General features: G+C 44.5%; 1 protein-coding gene across 1 annotated transcript in view; it reads left to right on the forward strand.

Annotated features, from left to right (window-relative positions):
* The window catches only part of pdzd2 (PDZ domain containing 2), a 107,553-nt gene extending 88,316 nt beyond the window's left edge, over positions 1 to 19,237 (forward strand). Inside the window, exons 16-19 of the mRNA XM_088995113.1 lie at positions 232 to 319; positions 451 to 524; positions 2,750 to 2,906; positions 11,231 to 19,237. Coding sequence (XP_088851239.1) covers positions 232 to 319; positions 451 to 524; positions 2,750 to 2,906; positions 11,231 to 13,344 — 2,433 coding nt within the window. The 3' untranslated portion in view covers positions 13,345 to 19,237. The remainder of the gene's footprint in view (positions 1 to 231; positions 320 to 450; positions 525 to 2,749; positions 2,907 to 11,230) is intronic.
* Positions 19,238 to 27,440: the final 8,203 nt, after the last annotated feature.

The following is a 27,440-nucleotide window of genomic DNA, read 5'->3' on the forward strand; positions in this document are numbered from 1 at the left end:
GGTTCTTTCTGCCATAGCCTCTCCGCTCAGTTTTCCTTCAAATTTGATACAAAATGATGCTTGTGACGAACAACGATATTAATGACTGTTTTATTTTAGTTTACAGTTTACATGTATAAGGCATTCTTATCTGGGGCACATTATTAAGTTTTACAGTTTCATCAAATAAAAAAAAGAAATACAACACAGAATTCAATCCGATAAAATGCCGCAATCAATGTGTTTTCTCAGGTATCAGAGCAGGAGATGGATCATTTCATTGTTCAATCCACTCACAAGGGCAAAATGAACAAGAGTCGACATTCTTCTCATTCCCAAGGTTGGACACCTTAGCCTAAATGCTCTTATCTCGCCATTAATTCAGGCTCGCAGCGCCAAAAACCTTGTTGACACAAATCCTCCTGCAGATAGCATGTCTATTTTTTTTCTCAGTTGTATATTAATTGGCAGGTTTGTCTTGTAAGCGAGATGGATCACCTGGCCTTAGTTGGACAATGAAGCGATTTCTTGAGCCGGCCAGTAGGGTAAGTTTTAATTTGTTTTTTTTTTTTTTTTTGACACACAAGTATAATTGATCCCTGTTGCACTTTTCACAGACAGAGGCTACAATGTTAAAGTGGATTTTTTTTTTCTGCTTTAACCAAATACAATACAATACAATGCAATTACAATACAAAGAGTACATCTTGATTTACAGTAAAGTCTCGTTATATCGATATCGGATATATCGATAGTCCCGGTTATATTGATACTATTTCTATGCACGCACAGAGAAAATTACATGCAAACAGGGTCGGATATATCGATAGTCCCGGTTATATCGATATTTTTTCGGAGTCCCTTGAATATCGATATAACGAGACTTTACTGTATATTGAAAATTCACAACAGCTTTACACAACCGCCCAACATGAAACAATAAAGGCAGACATTATCCATGGATTTAAAATTTCAACATCAGAGAAAGTCATATCACACACACACGCACACGCACGCACACACACACACACACACACACACACACACACACACACACGCACACACACACATACACACCGCAATTGCAGTGAAATTGAGATTTTGTGTAAAATAAAGATCAAAGAGAATGCAGTGATTTCAAAATCCTATTTCAAGTTTAATAGTTTGAATTTAACGCATGGACTATACAGTATATTTAATATTGAAACTGCAAAACGATTTTCTAGCAAATAATCATTAACGTTGCGGCCTTGTGGTGAGTGGTTAGCACAGGGGTCGGGAACCTATGGCTCGCGAGCCATATATGGCTCTTTTGATGATTGCATATGGCTCGCCGATAAATATTACATATTATAATACATATTGTCGTTTTTTTCGTCATTCATTTCCCGTTGGGGCTGCAGTTGGCCGAAAGCGCCATGTTGATTGGATGATAGTGGCCGTCATGTTGAAACAGGTAAACGCCCCTTTAAATGAGCCCAACTAGTGCACTTCAGCGTTAATGCACCGGAGCATTAGAGGAGAGAAAATGTTCTAATTTGCAATGATACAATACCATCGATGAAACAGTCAAATGTCAGTGACATTTTAACAAGCCCCATGTTAACGTTAGCATCAACATACTTCTGCGAGAAGTAGATTGCAGATAGCAAGTGTGGAAGTTTATGAGCCGTGTGCAGGCTAGTTAGCAGTAACTTCGCCTCTGGACCGGCAAATTGAATTTCATTCCGATCGTTTGCCTGGATTTTTACCAAACACAAGGAACGGAAAACCATCCATGTTAACGGTGAGTACTATCACAAAGTTATTTTAAATAATACATTCTGATATTTTGTTGAAAAGTGGTCGCGCGTGCGCGTGTGTGTGCGCGCGCGCACGCGAGCGTTTGTATGTGCGCGCGCGCGTGCGTGTGGCTCTCGCTGAAAAACATTTCTAAATATTTTACTTTTATGGCTCTCTTAGTCAAAAAGGTTCCTGACCCCTGGACCGTTAGCACATCGACCTCAAAATGCAGATGTACTGGATTCAAATCCCTGCTCCGGTCTTCCTTCGTTGTTTTTTTTTTTTTCGGGTACTTTAATTTTCTCCCATGTTCTAAACCAAACTGCTAACCAAACTGATTGATCATTCTAAATTATCCCTTAGTATTAGTGTGACAGTTGTTTGTCTTTCTGTTCCCTGTGATTGTCTGGCAACTGGTTCAGGGTTTCCCCTTCCTTCTATCCAAAAACAGCTGGGATAGGCTCCAGCACCCCCTGCGTCGCTTGCTAGGATAAGCAAATCAGAAAATGCATGGATGATTTCACTAGCTTCTTCATTAAAAAGGCTTGATTCCCAGGAACTAAAATGTATACATTATGTTCTTATCACTTCTAGTTTGAATTATTGAGTTTAATTTTTTTCTCAAATCTTGTATTTAACTCGAACTAAATGGAATGTCATGGAAATGAATATCAATACATTTAATCTGTTTCAAACCTCAAATTAAGCAACGAGACAAATGTAACTCATGTTGGTCATTCATTTTACCAGAGGAGGGGAAAAAGGGGAAACTGGACTAAAGCTCCAAATTTAACAATACTTATTGCATAATAATGCGGGGGAAAAAAAACTGATTCAAGTGCTTCGTATGTCAGTTTCGTTTACAATTCATTTGTGGATTTTAAAGAAAGACGTTTTTCAAAAGTATTTTTTAGAAAATGGAAAAACTCAGAAAAAAAACAGGTTTTACATTTCATTTTCTATTTTTTTCCCTCCTGAACTAATTTAGCAAGGTTCTCTAAGCTCAGCGAAAGAGTTATCACAATACTTCTCACCCGATGTGACCAGCCACCCATTTCTGACAAAATCTTTGGGCTCAACTTCAGATGAGTCACACCAACAATGTGGCAACATCTCCATTGATGACATCACATCACAGCCTCCAGGTAAAATGATTACAATGTTTTCACGAGAATTTAGATCTCAGCCACGACCAAAGAATAATGCCAGACGTGATGAGCATACCAAGACATGTTGAATGATAAAATGTAGAGTTATTCCTGAATACAAGCAGCCGAAATGAGTTTACTCTGTCGGGTCACCGGGCTCTCCCTGAGAAATAAGGTGAGAAGCTTCGCCATCCAGGAGGGTCTTCTTCTCTACATGGAAAGGAGCCAGATGAGTTGGCTCAGGCATGTTATTATCAGAATCAGAAAGACTTTAATAGTCCCACAATGGGAAAATTTTGAAAACAATCGCCCAATGTGGGGCACGAAATGACGAGCCTGAGATTAAGAGTCACATGCGCTACTGACTGCGCTAGTCGGGCTGGAGTTCATTTTCTCCCCGGGTTTTCTCTGTGTACTCCGGTTTCCTCCCGCATTCCAAAAACATGCATGGCAGGCGGCTTGAGCACTCCGAATTGCCCCTAGGTGTCAGTGTGTGTGTCCTGTGTTTGGCTGGCAAACCGAAGACTGCTGGGATAGGCTATAGTACCCCCGTATGACGTTTGTGAGGATAAAAGTAAATTGCAATTTTCTGGAATGTAAATTTTTCATTCATTTTTCTGCCAACTCTCACATGCTCAACACTGTTTACAAAGCATGCCCAACTCCATAGAAGCCGATCAGTTTTGGGAAGACAAGTCCATCATAATGGCAGCCAATCAATGTCTGCTTCAAGTTGTGACTGACAGTTGTTTCCCCCCATCAATAACTGAAACGCAGGAAGCCTATGCGCGCACACAGGACAGGCAGCACACACACATACATATATATATATATATATATATATATATATATATATATATATATATATATATAAAGCGGCTGGATAATTGATAAGGCATCGGTTTGGCATATGGGAGACAACGGTTCGAATCCCACTTGTGGCAGAGAAAATGAGCACGGAAACCCAGTGTGGGTCCTTGGACAAGACCCTTCACGCTAATGCCTACCTCATAAAATGATGAGAGACAATAAATGGAATGACATGCCGGCTCAGACGTCGCCCGGCCAAACAAGGTCTGCGTCAGGTGCTGGGGAACCAGACCACCCTGATGAAAAATGGGCTACTGGAACAAAGCGGAGATGGACGAGATGCGATAACATGGCTCTGTTGGAACGCTACTACTCAAGCAACCCCAGTCAGAGGGGTTACATGCGGAGAATGGGGGCTGAATGGTTACTTCGAAACCCACAGTCACGGTTGACCACGAAACAACTAGTAGCTCAGTGTTCCAATATCCACAAACGGCAATTGCTATCACAACTTGAGATTGATGAGGTGCAACACAAATTCCAAGGTGAAGGGCCCCAGGCTGCCACATCAGAGGAAGAGGTTCAACCAGAGATTGGGAGGCAAGCCCCACTGAATGATGAGATTGGGAAGCCAGCCCCAATGAATGAAATGCTGAGCGAGGCAGCAACAAACCTGAGAGATAAGATCATGGCAAGAATGAAAACTGGGCAACTAAGAAACCGATTACAACGGCTATGTGAAGTGCCACCTGAAAGTCTCATGGAAACTGTGAATGTAGCACTGAGAACGATCCCGACCGGAACGATCACGGAAACCAATGAGCTGATATACACCTCAGCATCAGTGATCCTAGAGATGCTTGGCTACAAGAGCAACCATGAGAGCCACGAGATTCATTACCCACCATGGAAAAGACGGTTGGAGGCCAAGATCAAGGCGGCTCGGAAAGATGTGAGTCAATTGACGGAGATCCAGAGCGGTGTGAATAAAAGGCCAATACCCAAGAGGTACATGCAGACAACCATACCTGAAGCACTCGAAACTGCCAAACAAAGGCTCCAGGCCTTGTCCAGTCGCCTAAAGAGGTACACGAAAGAGAATGAGGCCAGAAGAATAAACAGGCGTTCGCAACACAACCTGCAGGGTTCTAATAGCAGAGCAGACCCTCCAAGGCTGGAAACTGAAAGATACTGGAAAGGCATATGGGAGAAGCACATAACAGCACATACCAGCAGTGCACAATGGCTAGTGACTCTGAAAGAGGAGCACAGCAACCTCCCTGAACAGAACCCAGTTACCATCACAGCGGCAGATATACAAGGAAGAGTCTCAGGTATGAAAAACTGGACGACACCAGGCCCGGATATGGTCCACTCATGTCAGGCATCATTGCGGCTAAGATAAGTGGACACATGGATCAATACATGAGCAAAGCACAGAAAGGCATTAGTAGAGATACTAGAGGTGCCAAACATCAGCTGCTGGTTGACAGAACAGTCGCTCAAGACTGCAGGTCCCGACATACCAACCTGCGCACAGCCTGGATTGATTACAAGAAAGCATATGACTCGATGCCACACACATGGATGACTGAATGCTTGGAGTTGTATAAGGTCAACAGGACCCTGAGAGCCTTCCTTGCAAACTCGATGAGGATGTCGAAAACCACACTTGAAGCCAATGGCAAGCCACTAACGCAAGTGTCCATCAAATGTGGCATATATCAAGGTGATGCACTCTCCCCACTGCTGTTCTGCATAGGACTGAACCCCCTCAGACAGATAATCGCCAAGACAGGCTATGGATACCGCCTCAGAAATGGAGCTACGATCAGTCACCTCCTCTACATGGATGACGTAAAGCTGTAGGCTAAGAGCGAAAGGGACATAGACTCCCTGATCCACACAACCAGGATCTACAGCAGTGACATCGGAATGTCATTCGGGCTGGAGAAATGTAGTCGGATGGTGACTAAGAGGGGCAAGGTAGTCCACACTGAAGGGGTCTCACTCCCTGAAGGAACAATAGCAGACATTGAAAACAGCTACAAGTACCTCAATATACCACAGACCAATGGCAACCTCGAACTAGCAACAAGGAAAGCGGCGACGACCAAATACCTCCAGCGAGTGAGGCAAGTCCTCAGAAGCCAGCTCAATGGCTAGAACAAGACCCGGGCAATAAACAGTTATGCCCTGCCAGTGATCAGATACCCTGCAGGAATAATAAGGTGGCCAAAGGAAGAGATTCAGACCACGGATGTTAAGACCCGAAAACTCCTCACCATGCACGGAGGGTTCCATCACAAGTCCAGCACCCTGAGACTGTACACAAGCCGTAAGGAAGGAGGCCGGGGACTAGTGAGTGTGAGACTCAGACAAGAAGTGATGTTGATTGAACAGATCTAGAGATCAGATGCACCCAACAAGTAAGAATGGACATTTGACAGTCGATCTAGTCAACATTATCCTCCTCTGGGACCGCAGCCCCAGGGCGCTGACTCTCGAACATCCAGGCCAATGAACCTTCCTCCCGCACAAGAAACTCCCAAGTCTGGTTACCTAACATGCCCAACCTCCACAGTTTCATCATCTAAGACAAGCTGCAATTCCCATGGTTTCTGAACCCAGAATTCCAGAAAGAAACGGAAGATGCAAAACGTCATGAGCTGGAAGAGGATCTCCAGCGAGAATAACAGCATGAATTTATCAGGGAGAGATTGGCACCCTGGACAGAAGGTGTTAATATTGTTGCATATGGGATCAAGTAAGCTACTGGAAAAGTGGCAGGGCCCATACGCTGTGACTAGGAGAATAGGACCTGTCACATATGACATTCTCTGCCCTGACAACAAATGTTATTGCTGATTATAGCCACTGTCCAGGATGAAACATCCAAGCTCCATGAATACATCAAAGAGAAGGCTCCAACGGATGATGTACTCAGAGAATGTCTCAGACAATGGGGAACAGAGGATGAGGTGATGGAAGAGGGACAATCATGGGAGGAAAAGCCCCTACACGGGATGTACCACCGAACCATAGCAGAAGTGGCTGATCTCAATAAGTCCTATCAGTGGCTAGAGAGGGCTGGCCTAAAGGACAGCACAGAGGCACTCATCCTGGCTGCCCAAGAGCAGGCCCTGAACACCAGAGCCATAGAGGCAGGGATATACCACACCAGACCAGACCCAAGGTGTAGGTTGTGCAAAGAGGCACCTGAGACAATCCAATACATAACTGCAGGGTGTAAGATGCTGGCAGGGAAAGCCTACATGGAGCGCCATAACCAGGTGGCTGGCATAGTCTACCGAAACATCTGTGCGGAGTATGGACTGGAAACCCCAAGGTCAAAATGGGAAACACCTCCCAAGGTGGTGGAGAATGACCGAGCAAAGATCCTGTGGGACTTCCAGATGCAGACCGACAAGATGGTAATGGCCAAACAACCAGATATCGTGGTCATAGATAAAGGGGAAAAGAAAGCCGTTGTCGTGGATGTAGCGGTCCCGAGTGATGGAAACATCAGAAAGAAGGAACATGCGAAAATCGAGAAATACCAAGGGCTCAGAGAGGAGCTGGAGAGAGCCTGGAAGGTAAAGGTGACAGTCGTGCCTGTGGAGGTCGGAGCACTAGGGGCAGTGACCCCCAAACTCGACGAGTGGTTGCAACAGATCCCGGGAACAACATCGGATATCTCGGTCCAGAAAAGCGCAGTGCTGGGAACAGCACGGATACTGCGCAGAACCCTCAAGCTTCCTGGCCTCTGGTAGAGGACCCGAGCTTAAATGGGGGACAGACACCACCCATGGTGGGTGAGACGCAGATTTTTTTTTTTTTTTTTATATATATATATATCAGTGGCGGTCCGTGCATTTCACACCTAGGCCTTCAGTGAAGTCCTGCTTAGTCCGACAACGAGCAATTACACAACAAAAAATCTGCATCCGTAATTAGAACTTGTCAATATATATGATACTGCAAACACTTAAAAATAAAAGGAAATTTAAAATCATTTGTCGACAAAGTTTTATGAAGTCCACCAAGAATATGCAATCTTTAACAAGATTTTACACTAAATTACAATACCTGTCAGTTTAATATAAGAAAAACAACAAGACGTTCACAAAACGAACTATTTGTTGAAAATAAAAGTAAACAAATCTTTTTCATTTTTTCGTGAGAATAGGCTTACCTACATGCGACCGCAAGTTGTCCTCTCCTTCAGCCATTGTGGGTTAAAAAAGCGAGTAGATATACTTGGTTTTTCTGCTAAAGTTTCCGGGTCTGATCTGTTGTCAGCTTGGTTGATTTGCATAGCGCTGCCTCCGCTGAGGGCTGAGGTAAAGTGAGTATCCAATCACAGGACGCGTACGTCATGTTCAACGCGAGGCCCTCTAGCTGGCCTTACTGTGCCAACTCGTGATCTGATTGGCTATCGCAACTGTATATCAACTACATGTGCCCGTTCATGTACAGCGCACAGACGCCCTCACTGTTGATTCTGAAGGCGTCGGTCAGATTTCATACAGCCTCGCGACACAAACTAGCTGAATTCTGATTGGATTAAAAACTCTGACCTAAAACTACAAAACTGAAAGGAGCATAACCAAATGGATATAATATAACATCAAGAAAACAGTATGTAGAATAATTATATATATATTTAGAAAAAATACTTTTTTAATGAAATTGACTTTTATTATAATTATGATAATGATGTCTGATTATGTTAGGCCGGCAGTGAAGGCCTTGCTGGCCCTGACGGTCCACCACTGAGATATATATATATATATATATATATATATATATATATATATATATATATATATATATATATATATATATATATATATATATATATATATATAAAATAATCATCATCTCACCCCTCATGGGTGGTGTCTGTCCCCCATTTTTTTTGGCCTCACCAGAGGCCAGGAAGCTTGAGGGTTATGCGCAGTATCCGTGCTGTTCCCAGCACTGCGCTTTTCTGGACCGAGATATCCGATGTTGTTCCCGGGATCTGTTGCAACCACCCGTCCATTTTGGGGGTCAATGCCCCGAGTGCTCCGACCACCGCAGGCATGACTGTCACCTTTACCTTCCAGGCTCTCTCTAGCTCCTCTCTGAGCCCTTGGTATTTCTCGATTTTCTCATGTTCCTTCTTTCTGATGTTTGGAACAAAGCGGAGATGGATGAGATGCGATATATATGTGTGTGTGTGTGTGTGTGTGTGTGTGTGTGTGTGTGCGTGTGCGTGTGTGTGTGTGTGTGTGTGTGTGTGTGGGTGCGTGTGTGTGTGTCTGTGCGTGCGTGCGCGCGTGTGTGCGCGCGTGTGTGTGTGGTTTGTAGGGCGTTTTTCCAGAACTGCAGTTTTTTCATAACTGCAGTTTTTTCATAACTGCAGTGCCATCTCAGCCATAGTTTCCTTTTGCGATTGTTTACCCATGTGTGACTTTGCAAAGAGAATTCTACTCTGTAACCCTGTAATGATTTTTTTCCCTTAAATGGTGCCCTAAAATTTAGGTTTAAATCTCCCTTGCTCTCCTCCCTAAACCGAGCTCCATGCATCTGGCTATATATCCATGGTGACTATGATACATTGTACATTTTTCTAGCACAAGTGAATACTAGCTCCCCCCTGTAGTTTAACTCCCTCCATACAAACACAAAACAAAGAGTTTTAGAAATGTGTGCATGCTAGATGCCCAGATGTCAGGTCTGTTGATTTTCCACTTAAATTGTATTGTATTGGATTGGATTGGATTTGCCTTTATCAGTAGAAAAACAAAATACATGAGCTGCTGGAAAGGTAACCACTCTCGCGGCGCCCTCTTGAAGTCAAAAAAAGAACTAAATAACTAAATAAGAAATAAAATGACAGCACAAGGGCGGCCCGGTAGTCGAGTGGTTAGCACACCGGCTTCACAGTGCAGAGGTCGCCGGTTCGAGTCCCGGTCCGGCCTCCCTGTGTGGAGTTTGCATGTTCTCCCCGGACCCGCGTGGGTTTTCTCCGGGTCCTTCGGTTTCCTCCCACACTCCAAAAAAAACATGCATGGCAGGCAGATTGACCACTCCAAATTGTCCCTAGGTGTGAGTATGAGAGTGACTGTTGTACGTCTTTGTGTGCCCTGCGATTGGCTGGCAGCCAATTCAGGGTGTCCCCCGCCTCGTGCCCGAAGACAGCTGAGATAGGCTCCAGCAACCCCCGCGACCCTAATGAGGAATAAGCGGTACGGAAAATGAGATGAGATGAGATGAGATGAGATGAGATGACAGCACAAAGACAATATGACTAAACAAAGACACAGAGAGTCATTCATTCTTCAGGACTTGCTGTACCCTCTTTGTGATGACATGAAGCAGTTCTAGATGAAAGAGGAGAGAATCAAAGCGTCTTTCCACTAGTGGATCCGGACAAAGCAGGGCATTTCTGGATGACATTTTCCCTCACAAAGATGCTGGTTACTGAGGGAGGTGAGGCTGGAAGGCATCAGGTGGCCAGGCCTGCTTCCTTGGTACATTAAGAAGAAACGTGGGTCTTCATTCCCGTGGATCGCTAGGATGTGGTTGAGTATTTCCACCGATGAATTCCAAATGCTGCTGGGGAAATTGAATGTTTACAATACATAGTCTATGCCGCTGAGAGATGGGAAAGTATAATTGGAAGGAAAAGCCCCTGTCCTTACCCTGAGTGGTCCTTTGTTATTGGACTTCTGTGCTCATCATGCATTGCCAATAACAAGTGCCATTTTCAAGCATTAGGGTTTTCATGCATGCACAGCAATTGTCTGAATAAGCCGTTACAGTCAAAATTTGGCGCATGTTCCCTTAGTGATGCGTTCATACTTCTCTCACAAATACAGTACAATATGTATGTACGGTATGTATGTTCCCTGGAAAAAAATGTGTACATTAAAAGGGAAATAAATGGGCTTTACTGCACCATAAAATAGATTAAAAAATATTTGTGCAACAAAAAAACCTCCAAACACATTTCCTAACTATTATGTTTAACTGCCATTCCCAAATGTATTAATGAATTGAAAATACTGAGTGGAGCGCCATTCCCGAATTTGTTCGAATTTTGGTTTTTCTTGTGTGTGTGTGTGGGGGGGGGGGGGGGGTGCCGATAAAGTGCTGGTCACACGTCTGCCAATGTTTTTCTTTCCACTTGCACCTCATATTACTCCAGACCCATAAGACTTAGGAATGAACATTTTTTTATGATGAAAGAAGAGAGTCTCAGGTTTCTTACGCTACATGGAATGTTTATGTAGTCCTAAAACTCAATATTCTGTGGGTCCTGGAATTTGAGTGAAAATGACAAAAACCCTGGCACCACAGTGGACACATTTATGCACGTCTGACAGTGAATGAGTTGAAAAAGTATACAGTAGTTCAAATTAAACATCAGAGTAGAAGTGACGCTGTAGACCACATATATCCAATTATAATGTGTTTTTTTTAAATAACTAAAGTATCTTTTATTTTGATTCAACATGTAGATGGACTTTCCACATTGCCAGTGTCCTCTGGGTGCAGTGATGGAGCCACAAGACTCATTCCTGACAATTCTGAAGAATTAGGTGCCAAGACAGTTCAGGCGAACCGGAAATCCCAAATAAACGATGAATGCCGAATTCCAGTCACCAACATTGATGATATCATCTCACAAATTAGACCCCTCACTGACCCTGCATGTCCACCGTGCAGCACCTCTCCTTTTGGAAATACTTCTGAGAAAGATGATTTTGAAGTTCAAACACTATCAAGTTTTCATCTTGAGGAGCCATTCACAAAGGGGCAGAAAGTGAAACTCAATTCTTCTAACAACCAGGCATCCAGTGATGATGGGCATGTTCACCTCACGACACTATCAAATATATCTTTGATTTCGCCTAATGCCGGCGAAAACAAGAGTCTGGACAGAAATAACGATGTGCTCATCAGCTGCTCAGAACTGACTAAGCAAGAATGCTTGACACATTCCTCATCGATCGGGTTCATCACCACAAGGACACCACCCTCACCTTCACATGTAATTACATCACTGTTGGACAATCACAATACAATTGAGTCTGATTCTGACAAACTGCAGGCTTCTGAGGCACATCATCCTACAAGCCTCTGTATTCATCGAAGCATTTCCCCACTTGATAACTGGATCAACTCCAGTAGCCCTACAGGGCTGTCCGCTGGTGCCCTGCTCAACTCAGATGTGTTAAAGCGGAGGAATTTGAAAGGAAGAACATCTGAATTTATACCAATGAAAAACACTCAGAGTGAGACCACTGACAGATCAGATACAGCATTGTTAAAAATTATAGCCAACGATGAAAAAAAACATTGCACAAATTTAATTGCAAAGCCGAGCTCCAGTATTACACATCGTCGTCTAAACTTGCCAGACAACAGTTTTATAAAGAAGGGCCCAAAAATACAGAGTAAAAGTGCTGGAAAAGTGCCATTGCAAAGTCATACCAAGAGTGAAAGCCCATTCCTTTCATCGACCAATGATATCTTCTTCAACCAGCCTATAAATTTACTCTCTGAGAAAACATCTCCCACTTTGAAGGCCAACAGTTCACTCAATAAGAACAATGCTGTTTTATCCACAGTTGCCGTCAGGAAGATGGCACATGATATCCCAGATAACACATTTGAAACAGTGGTGTACAACAACAAAGACAACAATGTAGACGTCAAAGCAATTTCAAACTCTCATACACTGTCACACTCACCTGCCACCCAGAGAACATTTATTGAAGTTCAGTTGTCCTCCGCATACGGTGTGTCACGTCTAAGGGCAAAAAAGCTCACAGCAGATTCAAATAACTCAACAGCAACTCAAATCAACACCGATACCACACCCGTGCTCCCAAATTCAAATTCCACTTTAGATGGGATAAATGTCATTGTTGATCAAACAGCATTCGATGCAATTTCTTGTACCGGGGAAACTATAGGATCAAGTAATGACTTGAAACATGACGCGGAGATGAGTGACAACCCAAAGTTGACAACATCCAAACAGTCCAAAAAGACCAGAACAAGGCCAGTCTTAGTTGCAGACAATCCGTTTTCTGTGCACTACAACCCCTTCTCTGTACAACACAAGATAAAGTCATTTGAAAACCTGGCTCGCTTTGACAAGCCTGTGGTGAAAAGTACTGATATTCAGTCATATGCTTTGGCAAACAGGGTCTCGCTTAACCAAAGGATTGCGGGCTATATGGGCTTAATTAAATGTTCTTCTCACTGGGCATACCATCGTTTCAGTTCCTATGAAGACAATATAATCTCAATGAGACCCTGCTCATCGCTGAAATCACAGTCAAACATGACTTTGAAAAACATTGATCCTCCATGTGAGAGTTCAAGTGTATCTTGTCTGTTCAAGAGCAATTTGGTCTCCAAATTTACAAAGGGTCCCGATCCTTCTCCAGAAACCCCGCCAGTGGTGCGGAGGAAAAATGCCAAACTTTTCTACAACCAGTTGCGGCAATCAAGGACTGTCAGTATGCCTGAATTGGGAAAGCTCTACACGGGTGACATGTTGACCAGGATTGATGATTTCACTGATAAACCCGAGCGCACTATCCTTTCTTCTGCCACATAGATTTTGTGCAGTTCTCCTTCTGCACTCCAAGCAAAAGTAGAGACAATGAAGGGAAACCAAAGAAACACTGGATGCACTCAAGAAACATCAGAGAGAAAATTTGAGATCCTTGAATCATCTGAACAGTGTGAAGCACTTACGTTACTCCCGGTCAGTTAATTAATTCATTAAAAATGTTTAAAGTGGCCACCTATTATGGTGTTTTCATTGTGCATGTGTGCACATATTTGTCTATGTTAAAAATATGAAGAAAAGTGGTCTGGTAATTGATAACAAAATACTCAAAAATTGGAAACAAAAATCTTGCGGCATGTGGTGGACGCTATGTAGACAAAACTGACAGGATTGAGATGACTGGCCAACCTCTATGCACCTGTAATTAAAAGCTACCAAATAGATTAGCTCAACACTTAGTAACTACAACAATCGATTTTCCTGGGAATATTTTTTTACAGGATTTTGAGATGCATCCTTCAACAGCCTTGAACATTTTGGACTATGTTGGCTCATCTGGTAAGGATTATGTTGGGAGAAATTATGTATCTCTTCCTGGTTCTGGCTCAATGGAGTTTTATGATGAAACATCAGTGGGGACCAAAGTGGTGAAGAAAAAATACTACTTTATTCTTGTAAACAATAGAAGGACATGTCTGATCAAAGTGGGAAAGCCAAAGAGAAATGGCCGTCCGTCCCTTTCACCTAGTTTTATCATATAGCAGTGATGACATCATCTCGACCAGGCCTATCAGCAACGAGGAGGGTGTTACATAGTATTAGACTGAAAATGTATGCTACAGTACTCCCTACAGATACACAAAGTTATCTAATAAACTACATACATCCATATAGACTAAACTAAACATGAAATAACATAGGATGTTTACGGATGTGTATAAAAACGTTCTATCATTCCCCCCTGTTGCACATTTAAACATCAGTACATACATCTCCAAAACGGTTTTCATGCATGAACGTCATAACTCACGGCACAGAGAACCATTCATACCATGGAGAAGGCGAAAAACTTCTGTTGTAACTTTACTGCTGTGAGATTTAATTTCTCCATTGCGAGAGTAATAAAGGTAAATCCAATCCAATTAAAATAATGACGAGGAAAATTCCTTCTCAGCCCTCCGTTTGGCGGTAGCAACCACACTCTGGCCAGAGTGTACAATTCCAAATTACAACACAGGGTCCCTTTCACGCATTTGTTGATACAAAATCTTGCGTGCGTGAACAAGGAACAATACAACCAATGACTAGGAAAATAAGTAAAAGCACGATCGCGACAGGCATAAACAGTCTAAGCAAAGTCAGATACCAAGGGCCCCCGAAAAGCATGGCAAAGCTCCACGGGTGATCAGGCCGTCGATCTTTGGCCATAGCATCTCTGAGATCCCTGATAACAGACAAAGCATTAGTCATGTTTATAGAATTTGCTTCTTCGGGTATATACGTACAACAAGTGTCACCCAGCATAGCACAGACGCCCGCTTGTGGGGCTGTCAAAAGGTCCAAAACCATTCTATTTTCAGCACCATTTGCCTAATTGCTGAAATTTCTGTGTTTTGCATGTCATCCACTTTCAAACTGGCATTGTTTCAATTGGTAGCATGTTTTTTTGCCACTCCAATTTGCAGAAAAAGGGCTAACATTACCTTACTACTCGTGCTATGGTGTTTGTTTTGTTCTGGAACATCAGTTCCCCAGATCGAATCATGGGGCTTAAACGACACTCTTCTCTTCACATGATGGTGCACTGGATGACTGGTGACGATGAATGTATTGTCGGTTACAGTAACAGGTGCACACAAATCGTAGGCTCGCGGGGAAAGAATTTACTTTCCAACTGCATAACCACCAAAGATGTGAAGATACGGCAAAACGGTGACATTAGTGTTTAACGGTAGCACATATAAACATCTATCCTCATCTATAAAACCCAAATTTTAGCCCGTACTGTGCATTGTAAGGCATAATGGTAATCGCAACCCGCTCTCAGTCATAACTTGGTTATCTGGTTACAAAAGAGTACCTAAGCCTGGAACAATCTCTCCTTTCGAAGCATTATGAGGAACCGGAAAATGTTGATCGGGTCTATGCAAAGATATTAACAAATATGCAGCTCTAGCCATTCTCTCTCCGAATACATTCGAAAGCATGCGTTGTTGTGTTACAGAATGAGGCATATAAGAGCATACAAAACACTTACTTTTTCTATTTGCATAGCAAAGAGTGTAGCATAACAATATCATGTGTTTCATAATAACGGATTCCAGTCATGTTTTTTCTCCTGCAAACGGTTGATATATGTCCATGACACCTGGGCTTTGGGCCGTGTTTTCAGGTGCCTCCACCCAGGCTGACAGTCTGATGTGTGGTTTATGGTGGAAAGGCGACGTCACGACTGGTGATGCCACAGATGACATCATGCATATAGTTACGGGAAAAAAATGTGAGTCTCAAGTCCATGCATCCTGCAACGTTGTGGGTTATGATAGCAAGTTGGATTTCTGTCATAGTGCCAGTTGGGGGATCCCTAGCGATCTTGACAACAGTTCTTTCTGCTTCTTGGGCACAGCTATCTTGAACCCATTTTGTGTTGGGCTTGGTATGGACCGCAACGGAGTCCCAAACCAGTGGTCCAAGCCTTTCCCAACTTGACACGAGCGTACCAAGAACCATGAGGATAATCACTTCCATTTTGTCGTGCTTTATTTACTATGACGCCAAGGGGAAACAAAACTATTCCTGCAGCATGTAGAGGCATGATGTGCCATGTTTGGGCATTTATCTTATGTCGCTGGATAGAACAGTGGAGTTTCGCAGGCGGAAGGAGTGGGGAGCTTTACGTGTGTCATCTGGATTGCCCCCACGAGTCCGTACAGGAAGATGATGTGAACCAAACCCATAGCTAGTGAGTAGTTTGGCACCACCCGTCTTCCACCTACTCAGGATCCGGTTGTGAACGATCTTGCAATGGCTTTGATGCACCCAAATGGCTCTTTCGGCGATTTTGATGGCAGTGTGCGTTGTGATCAGCACGGTGAATGGCCCCTCCCACTTTGGTGCAGACCAGGTCTTCCTCTTGGTTGCCTTGATCAGCACCTCGTCTCCAGGGTGCAACCTCTCTTCCTGTGAAGGGAACAAAGAGGACTGCGGCAGTACACATGCAGACTGGACTTCACGTGTAAACATTTTACACAACCATTTTGCCAACAGAGCACCTGGATCTGATTCATTCTCTTGCCAGGGCACACCTTCCCATAATGGGAGGATGAAAAGTCTGCAATGCAATATCTCGAAACGCGTTAAGCCGTTATTAGTGGGTCTTATTCTCATATATAATTTTACCAAAAACAAACATTCTGGCCATGGTTTGCCTGTTGTCTCCATGGTTTTTCTGAGTTGGTTTTTAATTGTACCATTCATTCTTTCAACTAACCCTGCGCTTTGTTGGTGGTATGCGCAGTGGTTCTTTAATGTAATACCTAAGTGCGGATATATTGGTTATTACATCATTAACAAAATGTGGCCCATTATCACTCCAAATTATTTTTGGTATGCCAGAATAATATGTTTTCATAATGCTGTAGCAACGGTTAATGCATCAGATTTCTTTGAAGGCACAATTTCTACCCATTTGGTGAATGAATCAATTAGCACTAAACGGTATATTTATAGGGACCACTTATGCTTAGTTCAATGAAATCCATGTGGACCACTTCAAAAGGGTGTGACGCTGTGGAAATGTTCCTATTTTTGGTCATATATTACCTTGTGGATTGTGTTTACAGCATATCAAACAACTCCGACAAAAGTTTTTTTGCATATGAGTTGAAACCCCTGCTTAAATGGAATACCTTCCCTGCTATAAACACCATGTCTTCTGTTGATACATGTGACCTACCATGGCTCAACTGAGCCACCATAGGAAACATGTTTCTTGGTAAACATGGTTTGTTGTCTATTTTATACAGCCCATCAACTAGCGTAGCACCATCGGCCAGCCACAGATCTTTTTCAGATTTTGCAGCTAACGCTTGCATATCCTTCAAAACTTGCGTGGGAACTAATTCACATGACTCTTGACTCACCAAATTGAAAGCGGTAAGAGCAGCCTTTTTAGTGGCTGCATCTGCTCTATCGTTGCCCGAACTAATCCTGTCTTTAGCCCTCGTGTGGGCTGCACATTTGCACACAGCTACACTCTTTGGAAAGAGGATAGCATTCAACAACCCTCTCAATAAATCAGCATGTTCAACCGTCTTCCCATTTGATGTAGTCATTCCCCTACGGCTTCACTGGGCTGCAAAGCAGTGAAGTGTGGAAAACGCATATTGGCTGTCTGTAAATATCGTCACCGTCTTTCCTTCTGCCCATTTACACGCTTCAGTCAATGCAACAATTTCTGCCGCTTGCGCTGAATACGTGTTCAATAATGAACCGTCAGCAATAATTTCAATGTCGGTCACAACACCATAACCCACCCGGTTACCCCCTGCACCTGAATTAGATATAGAGCCGTCAACGTACAGGTGAATACTGCCAGCTAAGGGTGTGTCTTTCATGTCTGGTCATGGCTTGCAGTTCTCATTTATTCTGTCAACGCATGAATGTGGTTCTCCGTCAACAGGTAGAGGTACAAGTGTCGCCGGGTTAATGCTATTGCACCTCTCAACGGTTATGTGTGGTTGTTCCAGGAGAGTGGTCATGACAGACAAATGTCGTGCTGGTGACAAGCAAGTCATTTTCGTCCTTGTAATCAATAAGTCAACCGAGTGTGGTACCATCAGCGTTGTGGGATGGGAAAGCACAAGTTCAGCTGACGACTGAACAGCCAACGCTGCGGCACACACCGCTCTAACACACGCTGGAAGAGCTGAAGCCACTGGATCCAGTCTTTTAGAATAAAATGCAACTGGTCTCAGTTTTTGTCCATGATTTTGTAACAAGACTGAAGTCATGTATTTGTCTTTGCAGTCAACTGTTTGAACAAAAGTCTTGTCATAGTCAGGCAAGGCCAAAACACTCGTATTTGCTATCAAATGTTTCAATTCTGTAAAGGCTGCGTTGCCTTCTTCAGTCCACTGAATAGGGTCTTTCAGTGACATTTCGTCTTGGTATATGAGTGTCAATAATGGTTGGGTGACTTGTGCATAATGTGAGTCCAAGTTCTGCAGTAATTACATAGTCCCAAAATGTCATCATCTGTTTTTTCGTTTTGGGTCTGGGGACCTGCAAAATTGCCTGTTTTCTTTTGGTTGTCAGCTCTCGTCCTCGTCCTGACAAAAGATGTCCTAGAAAAACAACTTTTTGGCAAAACTGTAACTTGTCCAAAGAAGCTTTGTTACTCTCTAGATATTGGAACAAAGCTATTGATACAGTCTTGTTCTCGTCTTCAGTCGGTGAAGCAATTAAGATGTCGTCAATGTATTAAAGAATCTGAGAAGTTTCAGGATGTTTAAAATCAGCAATACATGAAGACATTTCCTGTGAACAAATTGTGGGGCTATCTGTAAACCCTTGTGACAATCTTGTATATGTATATTTCTTTCCATTAAATGTGAATCCGAACCTATGACGTGAATTCTTGTGCAACGTAATAGAGAAAAAAAGCATTGCTGAAATCAATTACTGAAAAACATTTTTTTGTCATGTTTTAAACAGTTCAATAATGTGTGTGGGTCTGGCACTCATGGAGCACGTGATTGTATGGATTTATTTATCAGTCGCAAAACCCCAGATTCAACCTTTTGAACTGGAAATATCAGTGGATTACATTCACAAGTCGGGTCTTCAATCAAAATACTAGCCTTCACCATATCCTGTATTACAAGTCTGATCAAAATCAGAATACCTTTATTCATGCCACAATGGGGAAATTTGCAGTCCACAGCAGCAATTTGAAAGGGGATGGGGCAGATCACCAGAAAACTCGCTCTATTGCCCGCCCCCGGGGAATTGGGTTACAGACAGTGAGAGAGTGAGGCCGTTCTCGGCCGTTTTTTTTTTTTTTTTTTTTTCAAGATGGCGCCCCCCTGTGTGGCTGCCTCCACAGCAGCTCTTTCCCTTTCTTGTCTACTTTTTCACTTCTTTACCTTTCCGTTTTTGTTTTGCCTAATCTCGTTCCATAAACCTACGGAGAGGAGATGGGCATCTTTTCTTTTGCTCATCGCCGTTATTTTTTACTTTTTCATCGCTCCTGTGAACGGGGAATCCACGCGCACGCGGAATCCCATTGTTTACAGTCGAGACCAGCTACTAGCGTGGCGGGCTAATAGCGGACTAGCGGCCGCCGCACCAGACATCCCCGATGAACTGAAGAGGAGGAAACGAGGATGTCGGGCCAGGAAAGATCGCCGCAAAAGAACGAGGAAATACCGACACGTTCTCCCGTCCGTCATCATGGGGAACGTGAGATTGCTCCCAAATAAAATGGATGAGCTGGCGGCGCTAACGCGGCATCAGAGGGAGTACCGGGAAGCCAGCTTGCTACTCGTCACGGAGACATGGCTTTCGGCAATCACTCCGGACGCCCACGCAGAGTTGGAGGGCTTCCAACTCGTACGAGCGGACAGAAATGAAGGCAGCGGTAAGCAGAAAGGAGGGGGGATTGCTGTATTTGTGAATGACAAATGGTGCAATCCTGGGCACATCACGGTGAAGGAAAAACTTTGCACTCGGGACATCGAGCTGCTAGCCGTTAGCCTCCGGCCGCATTACCTGCCACGGGAATTCTCACACGTCATAGCCGTGACGACGTATATTCCCCCTACGGCAAATGGCGGCGCTGCCTCCGATGCCCTCATATCTGTTGTAAACAAGCTGCAAACCCAGTCCCCCAACGCATTGTTTATCATCTCAGGGGACTTCAATCACATTTCCCTGAAATTCTCCCTCCCAACATTCACACAGTATGTAACTTGTGCCACCAGAGACAATAACATATTGGACCTATTTTATTCAAACGCCAAGGATGCATACAAACCCTCCCCCCTCCCCCCTCTCGGAAGAGCAGACCACAATATGGTTTATCTCCAGCCTGTGTACAAACCCCTTGTGCAGAGGCAACCAGCTGTGACCCGCACGATCAAAAGATGGTCCACAGAAGCTGAAGAAGCTCTGCGGGACTGTTTTGATTCAACCAGGTGGGAGCTCTTTACTGAGATTCATGGGGAAGACATTGACTCACTCACTAACACCATCACAGACTACATTAACTTTTGTGAACAAAACACCGTACCCACCAGGACTGTGCGGTGTTTTGCCAACAACAAACCATGGATTAATCCCGACATAAAAGTCCTCCTGAAGGAGAAGAAAAGGGCTTTTGTTCGGGCAACAGAGAGGAACTGAAGGCCGTGCAGATCCAACTGAGGAGGAAGATCAGAGAGGGGAAGAAGGCCTACAGGATGAAAATGGAGGAGCAGCTGCAAGCCAGCAATGTCGCTGGTGTCTGGAAGGGCCTGAAAAACATCTCAGGCCACAAAAGCCCAGTGACATTGAACGAAAAAGACAAGGACTGGGCAGATGAACTCAACCGCTTTTTCAATCGGTTTGACAAGACGCCAGCCGCCCCCGGCCCACCGTCAACTTAACCTGTAGCTGCACCTGCACCAACTCTCACTGTGGCCTTACCCTCCCTGCCCCCTCTCACGACCAGCTTTCCACAACCAACATCTGCCCTCCCAACCGTTGCCACACCCTCAGCCGCCACTCTGCCTCCTGGTTCCTGCCTGTCTGTCACAACTGCGCAGGTGAGGAACCAACTGAGGAGGATGCAGGTGAGGAAGGCAGCAGGTCCGGATGATATCAGTTCCCGACTCCTCAAGACCTGCTCCGACCAGCTGTGTGTCATTGTCCAGCACTTGTTCAACCTGAGCCTGAAGCTGGGCAGAGTTCCACAGCTGTGGAAAACGTCATGCCTGGTTCCAGTGCCCAAGATTGCCAACCCCAAAGAGCTCAACAGCTACAGACCGGTGGCGCTGACGTCTCACCTGATGAAGACGCTGGAGAGACTCGTCCTTGCCCACCTGCGACCGCTGGCAAGCTCATCGCTGGACCCGCTACAGTTTGCCTACCAGCCCAGCATCGGTGTGGAGGATGCCATCATCTACCTCCTCCATACGGCGTTGTTGCACCTGGAGAATGCTGGGAGCACGGTGAGGATCACATTCTTCGATTTCTCCAGTGCCTTAACACCTTCCAGCCAAGTCTACTGGGGGACAAGCTGCGGCATGCCGGAGTCGACCATCACCTCACATCCTGGATTACAGATTACCTCACAAACAGGCCACAGTACGTGAGAGTAAAGAACTGTGAGTCGGGCAGGCTTCTCTGCAGCACCGGAGCGCCGCAGGGAACAGTTCTGGCTCCATTCCTCTTCACCCTCTACACCTCGGACTTCAATTACAACACCCCAACCTGCCACCTTCAGAAGTTCTCTGACGATTCAGCTATTGTCGGCCTCATTACAGAGGGAGACGATAGGGAGTACAGGGGACTGACAAAGGACTTTGTGGACTGGTGCCAGCAGAATCACCTCCAGATCAACACCGGGAAAACCAAGGAGCTGGTGGTGGACTTCTGCAGGAAACAATCCTCACCTGCACCATTGAACATCCAGGGTTCGGACATTGAGAGGGTGACCTCCTACAAGTACCTGGGTGTTACTCTCAACAATAAACTGGACTGGACAACAAACACGGATGCCCTAATCAAAAAGGGACAGAGTCGCCTCTTCCTCCTCAGGAAACTGAGGTCTTTTGGAGTTCAGGGGTCACTCCTAAAGACTTTCTATGACTCTGTGGTGGCATCAGCCATCCACTATGGCATTGTCTGCTGGTCAGGCAGCATCACCACCCGGGACAGAAAAAGACTGGAGCGCTTTGTCAAGCGGGCCAGTTCTGTCGTGGGCTGCTCGCTGGACTCTCTAGATTTGGGAGGTGGGCAACAGACGGACGCTAGCTAAACTAAAAGCTATGACGGACAGTCCCTCCCACCCCCTCCTGCCCATCCTGACAGCTCTGGGTAGCTCCTTTAGCCAGAGACTATTACACCCGCGCTGCAAGAAAGAGAGGTACCGCCGCTCGTTCCTACCGACTGCTGTCAGGCTTTACAATTCCCAATGATCACATGTGAAAAAAAAAAAAAAACTGGACACTTCTAAATATGGGTTGTTGCAATATATCTAAATGCATTTCTTGATTCTGCACTATGTACAGTCTTGTTTATAGAACGGTTTTTGCACATCTACATTTGCACAGTATACAGTTGACATTTTTATTTTGTTATTCTTAGAATATCTTGTTTTCTATCCTTTCATCTCATTTTCCGTACCGCTTATTCCTCATTAGGGCCGCGGGGGTTGCTGGAGCCTATCTCAGCTGTCTTCGGGCACGAGGCGGGGGACACCCTGAATTGGTTGCCAGCCAATCGCAGGGCACACAAAGACAGCACTCACTCACTCAACAGTCACTCTCACACTCACACCTAGGGACAATTTGGAATGGTCAATTTGCCTGCCATGCATGTTTTTGGAGTGTGGGAGGAAACCGGAGGACCCAGAGAAAACCCACGCGGGTCCGGGGAGAACATGCAAACTCCACACAGGGAGGCCGGACCGGGACGCGAACCGGCGACCTCTGCACTGTGAAGCCGGTGTGCTAACCACTCGACTACCGGGCCGCCCATATATATATATATATATATATATATATATACACAGGTAACATCCGAGTTAAAAAAAAGGACATCTGAAGGAAAAAAGTCTCAAAAGAGGCGGTGGCGGCGCGGGCCGACGCGGCGATCTCGTCGCGCCGACCCCGCACGCCGGAGCACCGATGGCCGACCCGCTTCGACTTTCGCCCTGGAACCCCTCGAACCGAGAGCCGATTCCCACCCGCCTCGACGCCGTGGACACTCCCCCCCGCCGATGCCATTGTGACACATGGCGCAATACCATCATGCGCTGGCTGGCCAAAATTGACGTACGCGTTTGTGAAATAACTGTTCTTTTGTATCCTCATTTTGTGAAATGCTGTAATATTCTCTGTTAAGATAAATGATGCATGCTGAATGTTGAGCGGATCTGGCAACGCAGCCACAATCTAAACAAGACGGGCCATCTCGACTCTTGACCAAATGCATCGCAAATACGCTGCCCATCTCAACAGTGTTGCTGGGCTGCAACCGTCGCGGTCCCAGCCGTAGAATTTTAAAAAAGGGTCTTGCGATTGTGGTCGTAACTCGCAGTGGTGGTAAATCGGATGTTACCTGTATAAATATAGTGTCTCAGGAAACACTTCAAACGGTCTTGCTGTTTTGAGTGTGTCATCCATCTATATCATCAGCAGAGCCCGGAATGTTAACGACCAGAGGTGTCTCTCAGGTCCCAACACTCCCCAAGCTCCCGCTTGGCCTGTTGAATGATTCAATGGCATTTAGGATAGGTACCCCCCCAAATGTTGGAAAATATTTACAATCACAGTGTACTCTCCTCCTGTAGAGTGGGGGTTACCGGCGCCAAATCCAGTTGCCTTTTGTGTGTGTGTGTGTGGGGGGGGGGGTGTCACGTCTCAGGTTCCCTTTGGCCGTTGCCTGTGGCTCCCTCCCTTTGTCTGCCCTTGCCGCATTTTCTGAGCCTTCACACACATTTCATTCTTCCATTTTTTTTCTTTTTTCAAGTTTTTTTAGGCTTCAACAAACAGCACAGGAAAGAATATATATTTCCGGTAAATTGACAATCAAACAGCTGTACAGCTTAACCCTCCAGGAACAGAAATAAAAACCTCTCCCGGACCTCGGACCAGTAGTTCTGGCACCTGGGTTTTTGATCTGCTAAAATATCAAAACCCCTGCGTGGTAATTCGATGCAACCACACATAGACCCGAACTAGAACATTAACCCCACCTTGAATCAAGTCAAGAGTCCCGATTGTTAATTTGAAAAATTTGAATTTCTGGCCAAAAAATTCGACGCAAGGCTTGATAAAAAAAAAAAAAACCTCACAACATATTCACCCCACCTGGATTCAAATCGCCGTCAAGAAGTCATCCAAGCGACCAGCGTGAAGAGGCTTGCACAAGTGTGAAAAGTCCGTTGTCCACTTAGCAAGGCAAAAACCCTCCCCACTGGGGCGTTGGCCAGGGTTGTCAGCATCAAATGGTAGAAAATTTATTAATGAAGCAGAAATCAAAAGTCAAAACAAAGAGATTCTTTCATTTTTGGGACGGCATAGAAAACCTGACTGCTCACCTCGGAGGGGCATATGTATACATTCAAAGGTGTGACATCAAAAAAGCTTATCAACTAATGGTGATATTGTTTAAAAGTGTCTATCAGCTACAAAGTATCTTGAAGTAGGAGCTTACAATCAAACCAAAAGTAAGTATACAAAAGTGATCTAGATATTTAAAGTGACAACAGATGTTAAGAATGTGTTCGTCGGAGCGAATTTCCCTGACAGACTAAATGATACTCCACAGATGCATATGTAATATTAATCTGATTGCCATGTTTTTAGTTGAGCTACCACATTAATTCAGTTATTTACTTTGACTTCCTGTCTTGAAAAGTATCAAATGTAATTTCATCAGAGCTTAATACAGTTTTGGTCCACGATTACCCCCCCACCCCCGATAAAAAGGAAAATTGAACATGGGTGTATTTGACTTTTTATTACAACCTATATTATTCTTCTTCTTCTTCCTTTCGGCTTCATGGATTGCCACAGCGAATCAATGTCCTCCATCTATCCCGGTTTTGTGCATCCTCTTCTCTCACACCAGCTACCCTCATCTCCTCCATGACCACATCCATAAACCTCCTCTTGGGCCTTTCTCTCGGTCTCCTGCCTAGCAGTTCAAGGCTCAGCATCCTTCTCCCTATATCGGGACTCTTCGTCCTCATCGTCACTCTTTCTCCTCTGGACATGTCCAAACCATCTGTCGGGCCTCTCTGATTTTGTCTCCAAAGCCTCTAATATGAGTTGTCCCTCTAATGTACTCATTCCTGATCCTATCCAACCTGGTCACTCCCAAAGAAAACCTCAACATCTTCAGCTCTGCTACCTCCAGCTCTGCTTCCTGTCTTTTCTTCAGTGGCACAGTCTCCAGTCCAAACATCATGGCTGGTCTCACCACTGTTTTATACACTTTTCCTTTCATCCCAGCTGAAACCCTCCTATCAAACATCACACCTGACATTTTTCTCCAGCCGCTCCAGCCTGCCTGGACACACTTCTTTACCTCTTTTCCACACTCTCCATTGCTCTGGACAGTTGACCCCAAGTACTTAAAATCCTGCACCTTCTTTATCTCTTCCCCCTGTATCAAGTTTCAGCCTATGTTCTTCCAACACTGAGTTGTCCGTAGCTGATTGGACAACAGATCGCTTCTGTGGACATTCAAAAAAGTAGTCAGAGCGGGAGCTCCTTCTTCTCTTTGTGATCGTTGTTCGTGTGCTCCTGACTTCGCTCCTGCCGAGACGAGAGAAGTGCTTTTTCTGTCTTACTAGAATCAAGTAGTTTTTTGTTCACCATCTATCGTCGTCACTGATATTTTGATCACAGAACGTTGAACACCGAACCAGGAGAGAAACAAGAATTTGAAACCAACATTGATTGGTGCCGTGACCTGTGCCAGTCAACCAGCCTGAGCGTTTGAAGAGTGCCACCTGTGTGCCCCAGTCAACGAGAGATGGAAAAAAGTGCTCAAAAAGCTCCTGGTGGTTCTGCTCGTTAAAAAATTCAACGAGAGACGCGTGAGGATGCGCGGTGAACCTGCTCCTTGGCTGGGGCCAACCTACGGAAAAAAATGAAGATTTTTTTCTCTCTTCGCTGGAGCCTGCTTGTGATTCCTCATGCACAAGAGACAGAAAGATCACTTCTTTCTGGTGGCTGTGTGACTCCCGACGTTCTGACTGATTGACTACACGGCTGGTGTTCAAGGTTCACTACGTGAGTGACGCGCTAGCTAGCAGCCATTGTTCTAATGCAGGGGTGGGCAAACTTTTTGACTCGCGGGCCGCATTGGGTTGTAAAATTTGACAGAGGAGCCGGGCCAGGAGCATTTGGAGGGAGTGTTTGGGCCGGAAATACTCGGAACAAGTTATGTCCATAATTTATAAAATCACTTCAAATGATTTAGACTGAGCGTATTTTACAAAGATTCCACAGCATATAGCTATAGTTTACGTTTTAAGACTTGCGCTGAATATTCATGAAGTCTTGTTTTGAGTTGATGACGATCCCCATGTGACGTCACGTTTGGACCGCCCCTGACCGAGAAAGCGACACACAATGCATTTTGGGTACTTTGTTTGGTCTGAAAACTTCGTGTTGATCCGTGTTGATGGTGAAATTAGAAGGAAAACACATAAATAACGCCATGGTGAATCGTTGTGTGTTGCACCAAGACAACTATTTGATATTCGCTGACACAAATTCCCAGCGGACAAATCAGCCCATTTCCAACGGAGCTTGGGCGCAATCTTCTGCATTTTCTGGGTGCTACATTGCTGTCATTGACGGCTCGAATTGATATGGGAGGACTCCTTGAATCAATTGCAAACATTTATGCTTTCCTCTTCAGAACTATTTGAATCATATTCATAACTGGATGAGTAACAAGAAAACATCTTCTCCGAATCTGAAGCCATTGTTTTGATTCTTGAGCAAGGCAAGACGTATTGGCGTGACGTCACGAACAGGGGGGTGGGACCTTCTGAAACTGACCATTTCCGGATTTTGAAGTCATTTTTATTGGTGTTTTTCATTTAACTAAAAATATCAGCCTGCCTGATTTGGGTATTATAGATGCTATAAAACGTTTTTATAATGTCAGTGGGAAACACAAAAAAATGGTCCCGGTTGTCCTTTAAATGTAGTGTGTACAAACCTCATAGCACAGTAACAACCCAATTTATTAACTGTCTTTCAAATGTGAAAAATATCCCTGATCAGTTAATAAATTTGTCTCAAGGAATATGGCGTTTACATACTATTTCGCAGATACTTGGAGGAGGAAATGGAAATAGATTAAAATAACATATGCACTGTGATTCATCAAGATTGCGTCTGTTTTTAATAGGT

The sequence above is a fragment of the Hippocampus bargibanti genome, linkage group LG04 (genome assembly GCF_051943395.1).
Source record: "Hippocampus bargibanti isolate YZ-2025 linkage group LG04, ASM5194339v1, whole genome shotgun sequence".
Lineage (NCBI taxonomy): Eukaryota > Metazoa > Chordata > Actinopteri > Syngnathiformes > Syngnathidae > Hippocampus > Hippocampus bargibanti.